The 14,487-nt window shown below is 40.9% G+C and overlaps 1 protein-coding gene across 2 annotated transcripts in view; it reads right to left on the reverse strand.

The window, feature by feature from the left end:
• Nucleotides 1-14,487, reverse strand: part of LOC145444079 (uncharacterized) — a 33,142-nt gene that overhangs the window by 18,345 nt on the left and 310 nt on the right. The window contains exons 2-12 of one of the 2 annotated variants that reach the window (XM_080321996.1): nt 14,150-14,240; nt 13,386-13,477; nt 12,409-12,647; nt 11,730-12,001; nt 10,476-10,679; nt 6,806-6,973; nt 5,365-5,470; nt 4,364-4,592; nt 2,648-2,757; nt 2,088-2,268; nt 170-305 (exon numbers count right to left, since the gene is read on the reverse strand). In XM_080321996.1, coding sequence (XP_080178122.1) covers nt 170-305; nt 2,088-2,268; nt 2,648-2,757; nt 4,364-4,592; nt 5,365-5,470; nt 6,806-6,973; nt 10,476-10,679; nt 11,730-12,001; nt 12,409-12,647; nt 13,386-13,477; nt 14,150-14,156 — 1,744 coding nt within the window. In that variant the 5' untranslated portion in view covers nt 14,157-14,240. Of the gene's footprint in view, nt 1-169; nt 306-2,087; nt 2,269-2,647; nt 2,758-4,363; nt 4,593-5,364; nt 5,471-6,805; nt 6,974-10,475; nt 10,680-11,729; nt 12,002-12,408; nt 12,648-13,385; nt 13,478-14,149; nt 14,358-14,487 lie in introns of those variants that run through there. The other variant, XM_080321995.1, reaches the window with a different exon arrangement.

A 14,487-nucleotide genomic window follows, 5' to 3' on the forward strand; every position in this document is an offset into this window, starting at 1 on the left:
TACAACTTTGGGGGTCCGCGGGCGTCCGTGACAGTCCAAAAGGGGTCCGTGAAGACAAAAAGGTTGAGAACCACTGGACTACCTGTTCTTGGTGCGAGTAGCAAGCATCGGAATTGTGGCAAGTTCTCCCCTTTAATATAATAGCAGACCGGCAGGTTATAGCTTTTACCTGTGGAGAGCCGTTTCTCGAAGTCAGCTCTGGTGCTGCAATGCACGATGTATCTCGGCAGCCAGTAGGACCGTAACCTACGGAGCGCGTCATACTGAGTCCGCCCAAAAACGTGACACGTCAGTCCCAAGTTGCTCTAAACAACAAGACAACTTCAGAAATTATACCTCTTCGCATATGTACTGGCACCGAATAGTCCCGCACATAACAAATGTTTACTGGGGATCAGAAAACCTCTCTCTAAACTAAATTATTGGGAATTCATTTGGAATATCGGTTTGTGATGAGCTGGCGTCCTTTTCATGAGTGGAAATGTCATAAGAAACGCAAGAAAAGTTAACGTAATACGGTAACTGAATGTATTTTCGTAGATTATACCTACTTGTAGCGTCTTACAGTCATGTATCACTTTATGTGATATCACAGAACTAGCTTCTACTTTACAATATCCAAAATGTATAGAGTAAGTAAATAGGGATGGTGTGAACCTCTAAAAGGTTCTGGTTCGTGTGAACGCGAACCTTTTTGAAAGGTTCTGTGTGAACACGAACGTGAACCTCATGACGTCACGGGACGTCATATTGCTAATTCCAACCTATCCTTCAATGAAATGATAGCCTATATTAATGTACACGATACCTAGCGACGATTTGGGCAGCATTACGTCACAATGCTGAAATACATATTGACGTTTTAAACGTCGCCAAATGTATTAACTGGGGCAATCAAATGATATAATAATCTCATAAAATCAATATCTTCCGTCGCTTTGCCAACAATTTTGACGAGGACTTACCAGGGAATATAAGGGAAGGAAAGGACGTAGTTTATTTTTGTCTTTGATGTTCTTGCGGCATACACACCGACTCATGATATACATACACACGATCTGCGTATATGCATACCATGAGTAGGCTACATGATGTGCATATGCCGTCGGGCAAGGAAGATGCAGATTATAGCCTTGTAGCAGGGTTGGGATGACTCGAGTCATGACTTGACTCAAGTCAGACTCGAGTCACCTTTTTCGTATGACGGATCGGAAAATGTATTCGGCGTCTGAGTATTGCTACATTGATATTGAGCAGAGTGTGAAACGGGTTTCTATACTTGCTCTCGATATTACCCCGTTAACTAGTTATACAGCAGTAGCCAACGCCTCAATCGCACCGATTTGGTTTTAATGATCCAGTAACATCATATGAAGTAAAGATTGACCCCGCATACGCCTGCTAGATTGATTAGTGGAATAAGCATCATTCGCTGACTAGGCCTACGTAGCTTATTTCGATCGTGATGTTTTGTGATTGTGGGTCAAGCTCGCAGCAGAGAGTCATTAAATATTTACAAACGGAAAGTTGGATATTTCGAGCAAACTTTTGCAACAAAGCAAGTAAAACTTTTGAGATTGTCAAGGTACATGCTCGTTTAGTTATGATTTTTTATGTCTATAGCGCCATGCATATAGAGTGGCCAGCAGTTGAAATGCAATAAGTTTGAACCAACGATGTTGTAATGAAGTGAAAATTGTAGTATATGAAAAAGGTTCACAGTGCAGAACCTACCAAGGTTCTGTTGTGAACGCGAACCTCTAAATTTCCTAGGTTCACACACAGAACGCGAACGTGAACCTCACGTTCACACCATCCCTAGTAAGTATAGCTTTGACTAAAATATTTTCAAGCAGTAGTTGAAGTAGTACGAAAACGCAACCACTTAAGTAAGTGACGCAAGTAGAAAAAATCCAGTATTCCGAAAAAGAATTGTTATTAAATTACTATTGTAAAAAGTCTTAGTGGCCATGGTATTGTTATAATTTACCTTGGAACTTAATTTAGCTTGTACAATACGGAATTCCGAACAAGAAGAAGCACACCCTTACTGACCGCCTCTTCACTTGCTGCATCATAAGACTCACCTGAGCTTCGCGTATCTGATCGCTCGCGTCCTCTGTGAGAGAGAACTTGTGTCTCTCTAGAATATCACGAAACAAGCGATGTCTCCACGCCAGCACGGTGCCCTCGTCCGTAGCGGACGACCATCCCGACACGGTTGACACTACGTCATCATGATTCTTGCTAGAGTCGATGTCGTGTTCACTGCGTATGTAGATACAGGTATACATAGACAGTTAGAGTCGAAAGGCAGATTCGATGTGCGAAGTAATCGCCATATGTGGTCAAAATAGTCAACATTGGTACTGCAGAACTCTAATATGTCATCGACAAAATGACCACGCAATATAAGGTTTGATTCAAAAATAAGTCTGGAACCTAATTAAGTCCATGTTCAGATAAAATGTCAAATTTGACGAGAAATGACTTGGAAAAATACATAAATTTGAAACTCAAAATGTATCTAAACATTGGAATAGCCTATAGTTTTGCAAAAATCGAACATCCAACGCTATTTCGTGATCAGTCTATCACTTGTAATAGCACCTAAATAAAGAGTTTTTCAGCTTCTACATATACGCACCTGGAGCGTTCCAAGGCGTCCTTGAACGCCTCCGCGTCGATCCAAAACGATATCAATCCAATCCCACCGGTTTCGCTCATAAAATTTAGAAAGCTGTCCATACCTTCTTTCTGCGGTATTGAAATTTTCAGCGGGTTACTAAACGTGTTTCGAAGATAGCACTAGCATTATTAATTTTACGTTATTCGCTAAATATATCTTACCAGTTCGAAAGTATGCTATAGCCACCGCCAACTACCTTCTAAATGTGAGGCACCGCTCGACCGAATCTACTTTTTTTAAAGGCGGAGATCATAAAGTTGATTGATCCTAGGCAATCTTAATCATGTGATTAAAAACAGCTAATCGGGACGCATTTCAGGCGGAGTAATAAAGTTTGCTGAACCGGAAGAATGCTAATCGTGTGATTAAAAACTGCTAATCGCGACACATAAAGTTGGAAAAGATTACGCGCGATGATTACTCGAAGTGTCCCGAGTTTTCAATCAAGTGTTGTTCAGGGATATCTAGATATCCCTAGATATCCCTGGTGTTGTTGTCTGTTGCATCATAATGCGAAAACGCGTTCTTGGCCGTCAGTTGCCAATTAGTTGAATGAAATGGAATCCTGCTGAAAATGAATCTGCGACTATGATAGGTAGAATTATCACCGTCGCGAAATGAAAATAGTGTGTAATCAGTTCGGTACAGTGAAGAAACGGTTATAGAATATCGATATCGCTCAGCAATGGTGGGCACATAATTCGTTGATTGTTTAGTGAAGTCATTACCTAGGAGACAATCGCCAGGTCATTATCGGAAATATTTGCGCCTAGGAATGGTACGCAGTGTACGCAGTTTTACAGATAACTAGTTCTGTATAGTTTGTTCTGGTTTGTTTAATAGTGAGATTAAAACTAACTTATTGCGCTGCGATCAACCGGTTTCCTTAACACTAGGGTTGTTCCTGATGACCACGATAATCGACTTTATTGATCGTCCAACTTTAAGATCTCCGCCCTAAAACGACTTACCTGGTATTTTCCATACCTACATTTTCTACTTCCGCTTGAAGTAGTTGTCTTGGAAGTTGTAAATCACGAATTATACTTGCATTTGAGCGCAATTTACGGCGTTATAGTCTTACTTAAACTTAATTACCTTACCAACTCTGAATACTTTGACCACCTCCGCGTAATACGCTCGATTGAATTTATATTTATATTTTTTTCGCACCATGAGACGATACAGAGTATGCACTTAGTGTGTACTCACACCCCAGAGACCGAAAAGGATGGTACTCGGAAATGGAGCCTAAATCAGAATTATATCGTGGTTCTAAATCCTACTTGCATACCTTCCTATACGTGCATACATAATTTAGATTAAAATGTTGTATTCGATTTATACCGCGGTATAAGTCTGAGGTAGGTTCTGGTTTCGTCTGTCATGGCTGTAGTGTATATTTACACTCGTATATCAGGGGTGGTACACGCGTGGAAATACACACACACTTTTCGTCAAGAGTATACTAAGCAAATCGAATAATTATATCTAACAATGAACTATTGTTTTTCTCTATCAATTTCTCCATCACTGTACTAGACCTAGAAAACTTACTGTTTTACTTACTTTAAAATCGCTACTTCTACTTGTAGTTGAAACGGTAGAATGTATACGAGTGTATACCAGTACTAACGGTGACTGGTTTGTCCACTCTGCAAGTCACCAACTCACCGTGCCCAACAAGCGGTCCTTGATGTGCTGCAATTTCATCTGGTGTACTTTTTGAATCGATTCTATTTCCACTTCGGTTTCGTCGCAAGAAGACTCGCGGTCGTCGAACTCGAGAAAGTCGTCCACGTCCTCTATGTCGTCGTCGTCCGCCATTGTCTCGAAGTCGGCGTCGTAGACGGAGCTTTCCGGGCGCCGGTTTTTTGAAGTCGCGTCGCTACTGTCGGGCATTCTATCGGCAGATATTAACGGAGATTAAATATGAATCCCGTTCCGCACTTAACATACAACCCACGGAAACAGTGAAAATCTGGTTGCAAAAAAATTTTATACCCAAAATGCCTCAATTTCGCCAGTATCTCAAAAACGGTTTTAGCCACAACTAAACTAATACGCGCGTAACTCTGAAAGTTATTCAAGCTGATGGCAGAAACTTAACATTCAACCCACGGGAGCATAGAATGAAGTTGGTTGCAAAAAAATTGCATACCCAAAATCCCTTAATATCGCCAATATCTCCAATACGACTTTAGCCAAAACTAAATGAATGCACGCGTTTGATGTAACTCTGAGCTGATACCCGAAACTTAAATGCGCGCTAAATATGAAGTGATCTCAAATTAACGGTGATAGCGAGGAAAACATTTTGGTAGCACCCAGAAAGCCACCGTGTTCAAACTGCATCAAACAAATGTTTACGAAAAGTACTATTCCGATCCATCTATCAGTGTGGTATCGAGGTCACGCGCAATCGCTAATCAAGCCTTTATGAAATTTCTGGCATGCACTTCTTCACTGATCAACAGTTGCTGTAATGCTGTTACACATCAGTCGATGGAATGTGGCAACTCTGTTTTACGATCAAGTTTAGTTACGGTAAGTTTAGTGTAGGCGTATAGCATTAGTGGTAAGCTTGGATTAGCTACAACTTAGATTAGCATGATTTGGAAGTGGATTCCAGACGAGGAAAATACCGTCATACATTTCGCAACAAACATCCTCACCCCACTGATGTTTTATTTCCTGATCCTGGCAAAATGATTGTCGCTCTGTGCGGTTTGCTGGGCGTATCGGCCGTTCTCATGGCGCTTTTGCCTTCGTAGCGAGTCCCTGGAAACATGACATATCCCGGTTTAGTCTTTATAGTCCAGACGGTCGCTAGTTATAACATATATATAGGCCAATAAGGTGTGAATAAGACTGCTCAGCAGTGAAATGAAGTCTCTGGTCACCGTGGCATCATTCACGTACTGAAAATTAAAATATAATTCAAAGTTATGACGAGACTTCTTCAAGGGGAGTAGAAAATGAAAAGCCTGAAAAGTAGTGTCAAAAAGTATATTCTGTCGAGGGGTCACATACTGTAGCAGTTAACCGGAGGTGGCTAATTTCGAAATTGCAAGACGTATCTTCGCGACTACCGGTAACCCAAAATGACTAACGTCACTACAAATGGGAAGAATATTGAAATATTTTCAGCTACCGTAACGACAATTTGACTCATATTTATCCGAACATTTATCCGAAAGCTACTTTTTACCCAATCAAACATGCTTCCAAAAGTTGCTTATGAAGTGGAAATAGTCTATTAACACAACGAATTGAGTATGTAGTGCAGTGGTTCCTTAACTTTTTTGGCTTGTTGCACACTCGAAAAATTATAAAACCCTCGCGTTACACTTGCAAAAAACTTTCTCTTTGAAAAAGAATCGTAGTGATGCGATGGCTATGCTTATTTATGCGAGCATACGACTGAACACTGAACAGCGACTGACACGATGCTGCATTGTTGACAAACATATACATGCATTTCGTCGTCAATTCCAAGCAGTGTCTATCTATATACAGCTTTTAATTCCAGTCAAAACAAAGAAATCTATGTTCACATAGTCATGGAAATGCACTAACTAATGGACTAACTACCCATCTAAAGTTGAGAACAACAAATCCCGCATTGAACGTTGAAGTATTGGCGGTGTGCTCATGTTTTGTCGAGTAATTTGGTGATTCATCAGGAGCGTAGAACGAATTAAAGACTTTCTTCGACACAGAGCAGCCTAATTATGACGATTGCAAATACCCAACTCGTTCTCAATACCGTGATTGGTTCCATTGCAATGGTCACATATGCTTATTATTCACCTATGAAGCAGTCAGATCGCTTTCAAGTCGCATATGCTAGCCTGCATGCCTGATTTTGAAAAATTATCTTTTCCAATATTACAAAACGATTCGCAGCACACTTGAGAATCTGTGGTGGCACACAGTTTAGGAATCACTGAAGCAGTGGGAAGAGGCAAACCCTACTTGAGTATTCAAATGTAGTAGAAGTACCTCGTTACTGACCACAGCTGGTAGATGTTCGGATACCATGCACCGCACAACACAGCGTAAGATGAACCCGTAGTAAAAGCAACGGTCAGTGTTACGAAGATCAAACCTTACCCGAGTGCATGGTGGGAGTCGAAGTGCCGGACAGCTGCCCGCTGCCGGGAAACGAAGACGCGTTTGTCAGCGCCGTGTGCGTCCGCGTGCTGTATTCGCTCTCCCAACGCGATCCCACGCCTAGCGTGTCCGCTCTCGTGCCGATATTGCGAGTCTTGGCACTTGTGCCTGAGTGGAAGAGCAGATGGTCAATTATTTGATTAACGGCGGTCCATGTTTGGAAGGGAAAGTTTTGGTTTGAAAATTAAACCTGTCGGTAGTATTTGCGCGAGGTCTATTTATGGCGTAGGGTGATTCGTCAAAGTCAACAATAGTGTACACGTGAACGTGCAATAAGATCAGTGATCCCGCCATATCAGAATGATCAAAATATGCAGAGAACATCGACCTGCGAATAGTTCCGTTACGATCTGGGCTTCGATGCGACATTAGAATACCGAGGATTAGAAAATTGGTGAAAGTTAAAATGTATACATCCTCACGCGAGGATGAGTACATTCATTGCGAAATAATTGCTGAAAAAACAACAACACAATATCTATATCTAGATGCTGTAGCACTTGTCATTTATAGCTTTGTATAACATTGTATTTTGTAGGGCTGGGCAAAATGATTCGAGTACTCGAATCTGATTCGAGTAGTAATTTTAATGATTCAAGTCGAGTAGTAAAAGACGATTTTTTCGAGTACTGAAATTATACGGTCCTCGCAACTGAAAGTTAATTTACTGACGAGAATTATAGTTTTGATACTATTTTCCACTGAGGAAGCCGTGAAACCTTGATTGGCCGTGTTTCAGCATACCAGGCACAGTTTAAAACTACGAACGGTGCTGGAAATAACGCATTTCCGAAGTCAGCATCATCCAACAAAATTGTTAAGAAGTGCAATGAAATCGGTATGGTCGAAAAAATACCAAATCATCTTTAATGTGATGGAAAACAGGCATTATGTTCTTTGTGGTGGCATTAAAGGTTCATATTTGGACTTCGACATATCACATCCAGTTGTGACGTCATAATGAGTGATACTCGATTACTCGACTCGACTCGAAGCATATTACGTGATTCAGAATCGAATCACTCAGGTACTCGATTTTGCCCCGCCCTATTGTATTTGTTCTGGACAGTACGCGAATCCAATATATTGCCTATGCGTGTGGGTTTACGATCAAGCCGTAGGAAACTCCGAATCGCAAGCTGATAGACAATAGATTAAAAGATATGGGACATATCAACTTCATACGCTGTGTCTCAGTAAACAATGATTTTGGAATAGATTCAAGAGAATATTATTATCATCCGCGTCATTTATAATAAATTTCTTTCGATTCATCGGTCACCCGATTAGTAATGGCGGTAGCAACGCATACGACCTTCCAAGCAAACTTAAAACTATGTAACTCTATGGTCGTCTAATTAGCAGAGATGAGCATGGATTAGGATTAGGTTTTGAAAAAACAGGATTTGTGAAATTTTGTCGGATTTGGATTAGACATTTTTTTCAGAACGGATTAGGATTGGATTTACATATTTTCTGGGAGATTGAAATGTCGTGCGGCGAATGGCGACAAACTTTATTCAGATCAGTTATTAATGTTCTTATGGTTACTAAGTTATCTTGAATCAAGTGAATCGTTGGTTGTGAAAGAAAATTTTCGAATCCCTCCATTGCATTAATTGGTATTTTTCTGAATTTCCAGTTGGAATCGGATTAGGATTGGACATTGGACATGGACTTGAATATGAAAAAGTTATGGATTAGGATATGGATTTGGATTTGAAGGTTCGGATTTGGATTGGATTAGGACATAGAAATTTCAAATCCGCTCATCTCCGCTAATTAGACTAATTAGAGCGAAATGTCGATAATCTAATTCTAATACAATTTGTGAAATGCTCTAACTTTAGTTCTAATCACTGAAAATGCTACAAGAGAACTGTAGAGTGCAAAATGAGCTAATCTTGATGTGCAGACATCTCAGTGCATCTGAGAATGAACTACGAAATTTGAAATGAACTGAGCTTGATATTTGCTGTGTTTCTTTCCAAGTTTTTGCATCAGTAATTCTATTCTAGTTTGAAAAGTTGAAGATTTTCTACTTATCCATATAAATCTACTTCAACGACCTGCATTTGTGAACGACTGGTAAGTCCCAAAGACTCATCTCGTAGCATCAGGTATCAAAAGAATGAATTCTGACACATATCCTTAATGTTGGATCCATTCCCGTTATTGTGAAGTTTTAACACGCATTGCATATCATGTAGCGTAAATGTCGAATCGAAGAATGCTCCGCATGCGTCATATCATACACCGATGGGACGTAAAGTAACACATATTGTCGCCGAATCCAGTAAACCCTTCAAACTATATTGGATCGCGTTAAGTGCGAACATACTTTCCCACTTTCCCCCACAATCAACGGATAGTAGCATCAGTTATTCGCAACGCGCAAAACCACTTCAGTAATAACGTAAACACAATGCGACCGCCGTAAACAGATACTAGATAATGTAGGTAATGTATCGCATCCCGACGAGGTATTGTTTCACTCGGATTCCGGCGAATAGGCACAGGGCGGAGTTGAGGCTTTTGTGGTCGACATCGAATGTCGGAAGCATTGTGACTAAAACAGTTGACCAATGAATGATATGTTTAGTGTTTACACGGTCGAGCCCAGGCGCGCCGCGCTGAATGAGTAGAGTTCATCAACAAGGCACAATCAGCCAAGGATGACCCTACCTCGTAGAAAACACAAACAAACGGTGACATCTCTAACCCAACACCTGTCGGGATTCTGTATACACTAGAGCAGATGCCTTGCGCGATGGATTTGTATTTACAGTCGCTTGATTAATAATGCCGGTATATAAACGCACACGACCTTCTAGGACCTGCCTACCAAAACATGACATTTGTAGGTGACAGGTATCGGAAAACTGTGCTATACAAAGTTTAGAAAGCATTCCAATAAAAAACAATTCGTTATTTAACCCGATATTGAGAATTTCACGGATTCTATATAACTTTAGGTTTATTCCTCCTGTGCGCTTTTCACCAAAGCGCAAGCGGTATATATTATTTGAGGTATATTTATTATAGGAAATAGTACAGCGGCCCGAAAAACCATGCTTCGCTTGTACAGCAGACTTGTACAAACTACTAATCTTGTTGACGGTCAACTATTTTCTCTTTTTTGAGCAGTATCTAGTTCAAATTGCGTATTTTGAAAAGTAGTTCTAGTTCTAGTTCCGCATTAAAACAATACGTTGTCAAACAACTAGAAACACGTGTCTTCGTTTTGGCGTGAATCGTGATACCTGTGTTCTGATGTGTGATCTTGCAGGATTGCTAGCTCATAATAATCACTACTAACAGTAGCATAGCAAGTGGGTGGATTTTGGGGATAGAAAGTGAAGCCCTTCCATTTCAGCTGATTCGATCCGATTCCAATAATTAATGGGTTGTTTCGGAATGGAATTTATAGTTAGCAGTGTTTTCGTTAGTTAGTTGCGGATTTTTAAAGGCCGTTAGTTCTAGTTCTAGTTTTAGCTGCAAGTTTTGAAAAGTAAATAATTCTTTTTCTATTTCATTTCGAAAATCCAGTAAAGCTAGTATAAGTCTGGCTAGCAGTAAGCCAGCCGGTGATAATGAATAACGCAGGTACCTATAGTGGTGGCGTAATCCAGAGCGGTCGTGCCTAATCCCGAGTCCGACACTCCCATGTCGTTTTGTCGGAAATTTTCGTCTTCGCTGTCGGGCCGGTACTGTTTCGAGTGTCGTTTCTGCCAAGACGCTACAGCGTTCTGCGAGGAACCGCTTGTCTCAGTAGCCGAGGTATCATACAAAGCCGTAGCCGACCACGTCCTGTCTGCAAGCGAAAAATGAGAGGTCAGTAATATTGTCAGGTTTTTGCAACAGATCAATAAAATAATCTGTAGCCAGAGATGGTCAGTAACGAGGTATTTCTTCTTTTTCGAACTACTCAAGTATATGTTTTGCCTCGAAGTTTTCAAGTGGCTATGTTCTTATACTACTCCCACACTTCTACTAGAACAGTGTTTTTAGGCAAAACTAATTTTTACACTTTAGATTTTTAATTGTAGGAAGTATAGTTTTGGAATAAATTTGTCTCACTTTCATGCGTGAAATAGCCATCGCAGCAGCCGCTGAATATATGTTCGAAGATTGTACCCAGGGTTGCATTTAAAACAAAAATCAATTTAAAACAAACATGTTTAAAACATGTTTTTATTATTTTTTTAAAGCCATAATGTCACGAATATTCAATTGTGACGTCATGATGGATGGACATGGACATTGACAATTGAAAATATAAGATGAGTATATAGCTCCTTTGACGAAATATCTACGTATACTATAGCTGTTGAACCGACTATTTTGAGGGTTCAAACCATCCCTTATCGTATCTGCGTCGGCTATATCGGATGGTAATTGTGCGTAGGCTCATACAACATGTTTTTTGGAAAGCATTTATACAATTATGGCATAATTATACAACTTTAAAAAAATGTTTTTTCAAAATGGCTTTTGTTTAAAACGGTGTTTAAACAACCGCTTGTTTTAAATGCAACCCTAATTGTGCCTGTTTTGTAGAGTTGCTAGTCGTTGAAGTTCCTCACTAAGATGCATCGTGTATCCTGGAAAGTAGCCAAGTTCCAATCAACTGTCAAATGTTAGCGAACTCTCGTCAAAATCTGGAATACTTTTCAGTCTTTTCATTTCTACTTCTACTTGACATAGTTTGACACGCCTTGGAAATCTGTACTTCATTAGAAATTTATAGAGCTATGCTTCCACTTCCACCCGAGTAGCAACGCTAACTACTTTGATCACCTCTGGAAAAAGTCACCGTAGCAGCGGGCGCTATAAGCAGACAGTAACTCAAAGTCCATCTCACTTCCAATGTCAGGAGGCAGGCTCAGAGTCCTGCTGTTGGGACGGGACCGTTCCAGCGGTCCGAGCAGGTAGGATACTTTCTTCAGAGTCTGTCCGTCTGTCCATGCGACGCTCGACTGGTTGTCCTCGTCGGGTGAGTCCCCTGGGGTGAAGCTGGTCGCGGTCGTGCCCATGGACAGCCGGCTGTACCCGCGGATGCGGCTGCTACCTCGTCTGTAGTCTAGCGGGCGGAGTAGCAGCTTGAGAAGCTTGTATTCCCGGTAGAGTCTGCTTCTGCAGAGATATCGAAACAATTTGTCAATCAGGCAATGTATTTATATTTTCTGAGATCGATTTTTTCTCTGTATTAGCATAATCGATTCGCGCAAAACTTGATAGCACCTATTGTTGTTTGCGGTATTCCTAGAATTTTTCGACCATGATGGTCATTTACACCTGGCCGATTTTCTTTATATTTAGTTTCGTATCCGCCGATTTGTAGCACGCCCACTTCTATAGGCTTTTTCACACCGATTACACCCAAAATTGATAGCATCGATTGTATTGATTGTACGTTACTCATCTTAGAATACCAATTTTTCGTCATGGACTTTTCATTATGCTACGTTACGTTAATCAATCCACCTATCTCCGACACTAGCACACCGAAACGAAGGCGAAGACTTTTCCATAAAACTCACTGATAAAACAAAGGAAGCCGATTCTTGAGCGCCCAGACAAGGACACGCTCTTTCTCGTCATCCTTCGCGCCGTAAGGAGGTTCCCCAAATAATCCGTGCACAGCGTCGGGGTTGGTAAATTCCGATACGAGAGAGTTGGATCGCTGATAGGCAGCGACGAAGTCTTGTACAGCCCCGCTTTTTGAAATCTCGTGAAAGGTACCGGTCAGCCGATCGTACCGTAGGCGAAGCGGAAAAGACTGTTGGTGAAGCAAATCGTGGAGTTGAAGGGTTCATACGCAGAGTTGAATGGATAATGTATGCCGCCAATTACGAATATGCCATTACACAACAAAATCACTGGGTGAAAAGGTCACATACATAGCCTACTTTCAAGGTGATAAAAACGACTGAACCAATCTACAGAATGCAAGGCCCAACCTACGTGAACGATAGAGCATGACGAAAGACTCACTTCGACCGCAGAAAGTTATTACATCATGCGCATATAATTAACATGGAAAATCGTCTACAGGGTAAACACCTGACGAATCTCCTGCTTTGCATCGGCGTCATCGTGATGGTGATACCAAATTTTAACCAACACGTTTCGTATATACTGACCTTTCTCCACACCCGCATTGCTTATGAGACCCTAAGCGCACAATAATTAGGGTACGATATTTGACTACTGAGGAATGCCTATATGCACCGACAATACTATATGTTTATCGAATTCTCATTTTTCGATGACTTGAAAACACGAACTAGCTAACATTGCGATCGTTAAAGTGCAATAATACGGAACAGTTAAGGTAATCATGAGACAATCTTGATTTGATCTCGAGGAAAGCATTTCAAAACGAGATGGTGAACGTGTTGCTCAGTAAATATTGTCCTGTAGGTTTTAAGTGTCGCAGGACTTCTAAGTCGAAAATACAGAGCATAAATGAAATTAAATGACATTCTTCCACGAAATAAGTCTTATAGCAACCTACCGGCAAAGTCAGGAATACGTTGAAATATTCCAAGAACAGGTCATCGCAAGACAGTGACTCCTCCAGCCGATCGGGCAAAATAGAATCGCTTCCTACGCGACAAGAATAATATACGTTTCAAGCCACACAGTTTATCATCGGTTAGTAGTATGTGAAGAATAGGGTGTGTGAGACCCCGAACAGCTCAATATATCCATTATTTGGTATTTTGATCTTCTCGCTATTTTCGAGATGAATATGCGTATAGTAAAATAAACACTACGGAATAATTTAACCACAAGAATTCTCATCGTTGGCCGCGACCTATCAGTTCAGTTTAATTCTAATTTCATCATTTAAACACCACAAGATTGCGATAGAATGAAAGATAGGAACAAGTCGAAACGATTTGTTGAAGTCAGGGATATATAGAGTTCTATATATCCCTGGTTGAAGTCTTTCAATCAGACATCCACCTTGTAGACATATGTGAACAAAATGCATGCACATCGCACAGTAGACACATAAGGCAACGATATTAATAAACTCGCTTCGGAACATGAAGCGATCTTACGGGTTTTCGAAATATATACATTAGTCACACAAAACCCTTTCTTCGCAATATAGGCTACAACAAATCTGCCTATCCGTCCCCATACAATAGTCGACCACCAATTTTAACGCAAATAATTCCAACTTACGCCATCGCATAGTCCTAATGTATTTTAATCACCGATTATAATACAAAATGCATCTCGATTTCTATGCAAAGCGGCTCTACTCACCCCTCATGCTAGATGACCACCAGCCGACGGCATCGCAATTATGACACTCGTTGATTGATCGGATACACTCTCGCCCGAGATACTATTTGCACTGGATTGCAGAACAAGTACTTCACTGTGGGTAAGCGCTGGGCGTATTGTGCTTCGCGGATTATATTCCCGCAATTGTTTCGCGTGGATTGTTGCCAAAGACAACAAGTGGCTCACCTGGCAAATTAGCGACCCTGATAGCGCTAGCTTGCGGAGATGTTAAAGGCGCGCGAAAGACGATATTCGAAAATCCCAGAAACCCGTGACGCTCTTACCCATTGGCGCAGACCAGCGTGGTGAAAGGCGCA

Source organism: Botryllus schlosseri, chromosome 8 (genome assembly GCF_051294905.1).
Source record: "Botryllus schlosseri isolate E-star chromosome 8, Bs_hap1, whole genome shotgun sequence".
In the NCBI taxonomy this organism is placed as follows: Eukaryota; Metazoa; Chordata; class Ascidiacea; order Stolidobranchia; family Styelidae; genus Botryllus; species Botryllus schlosseri.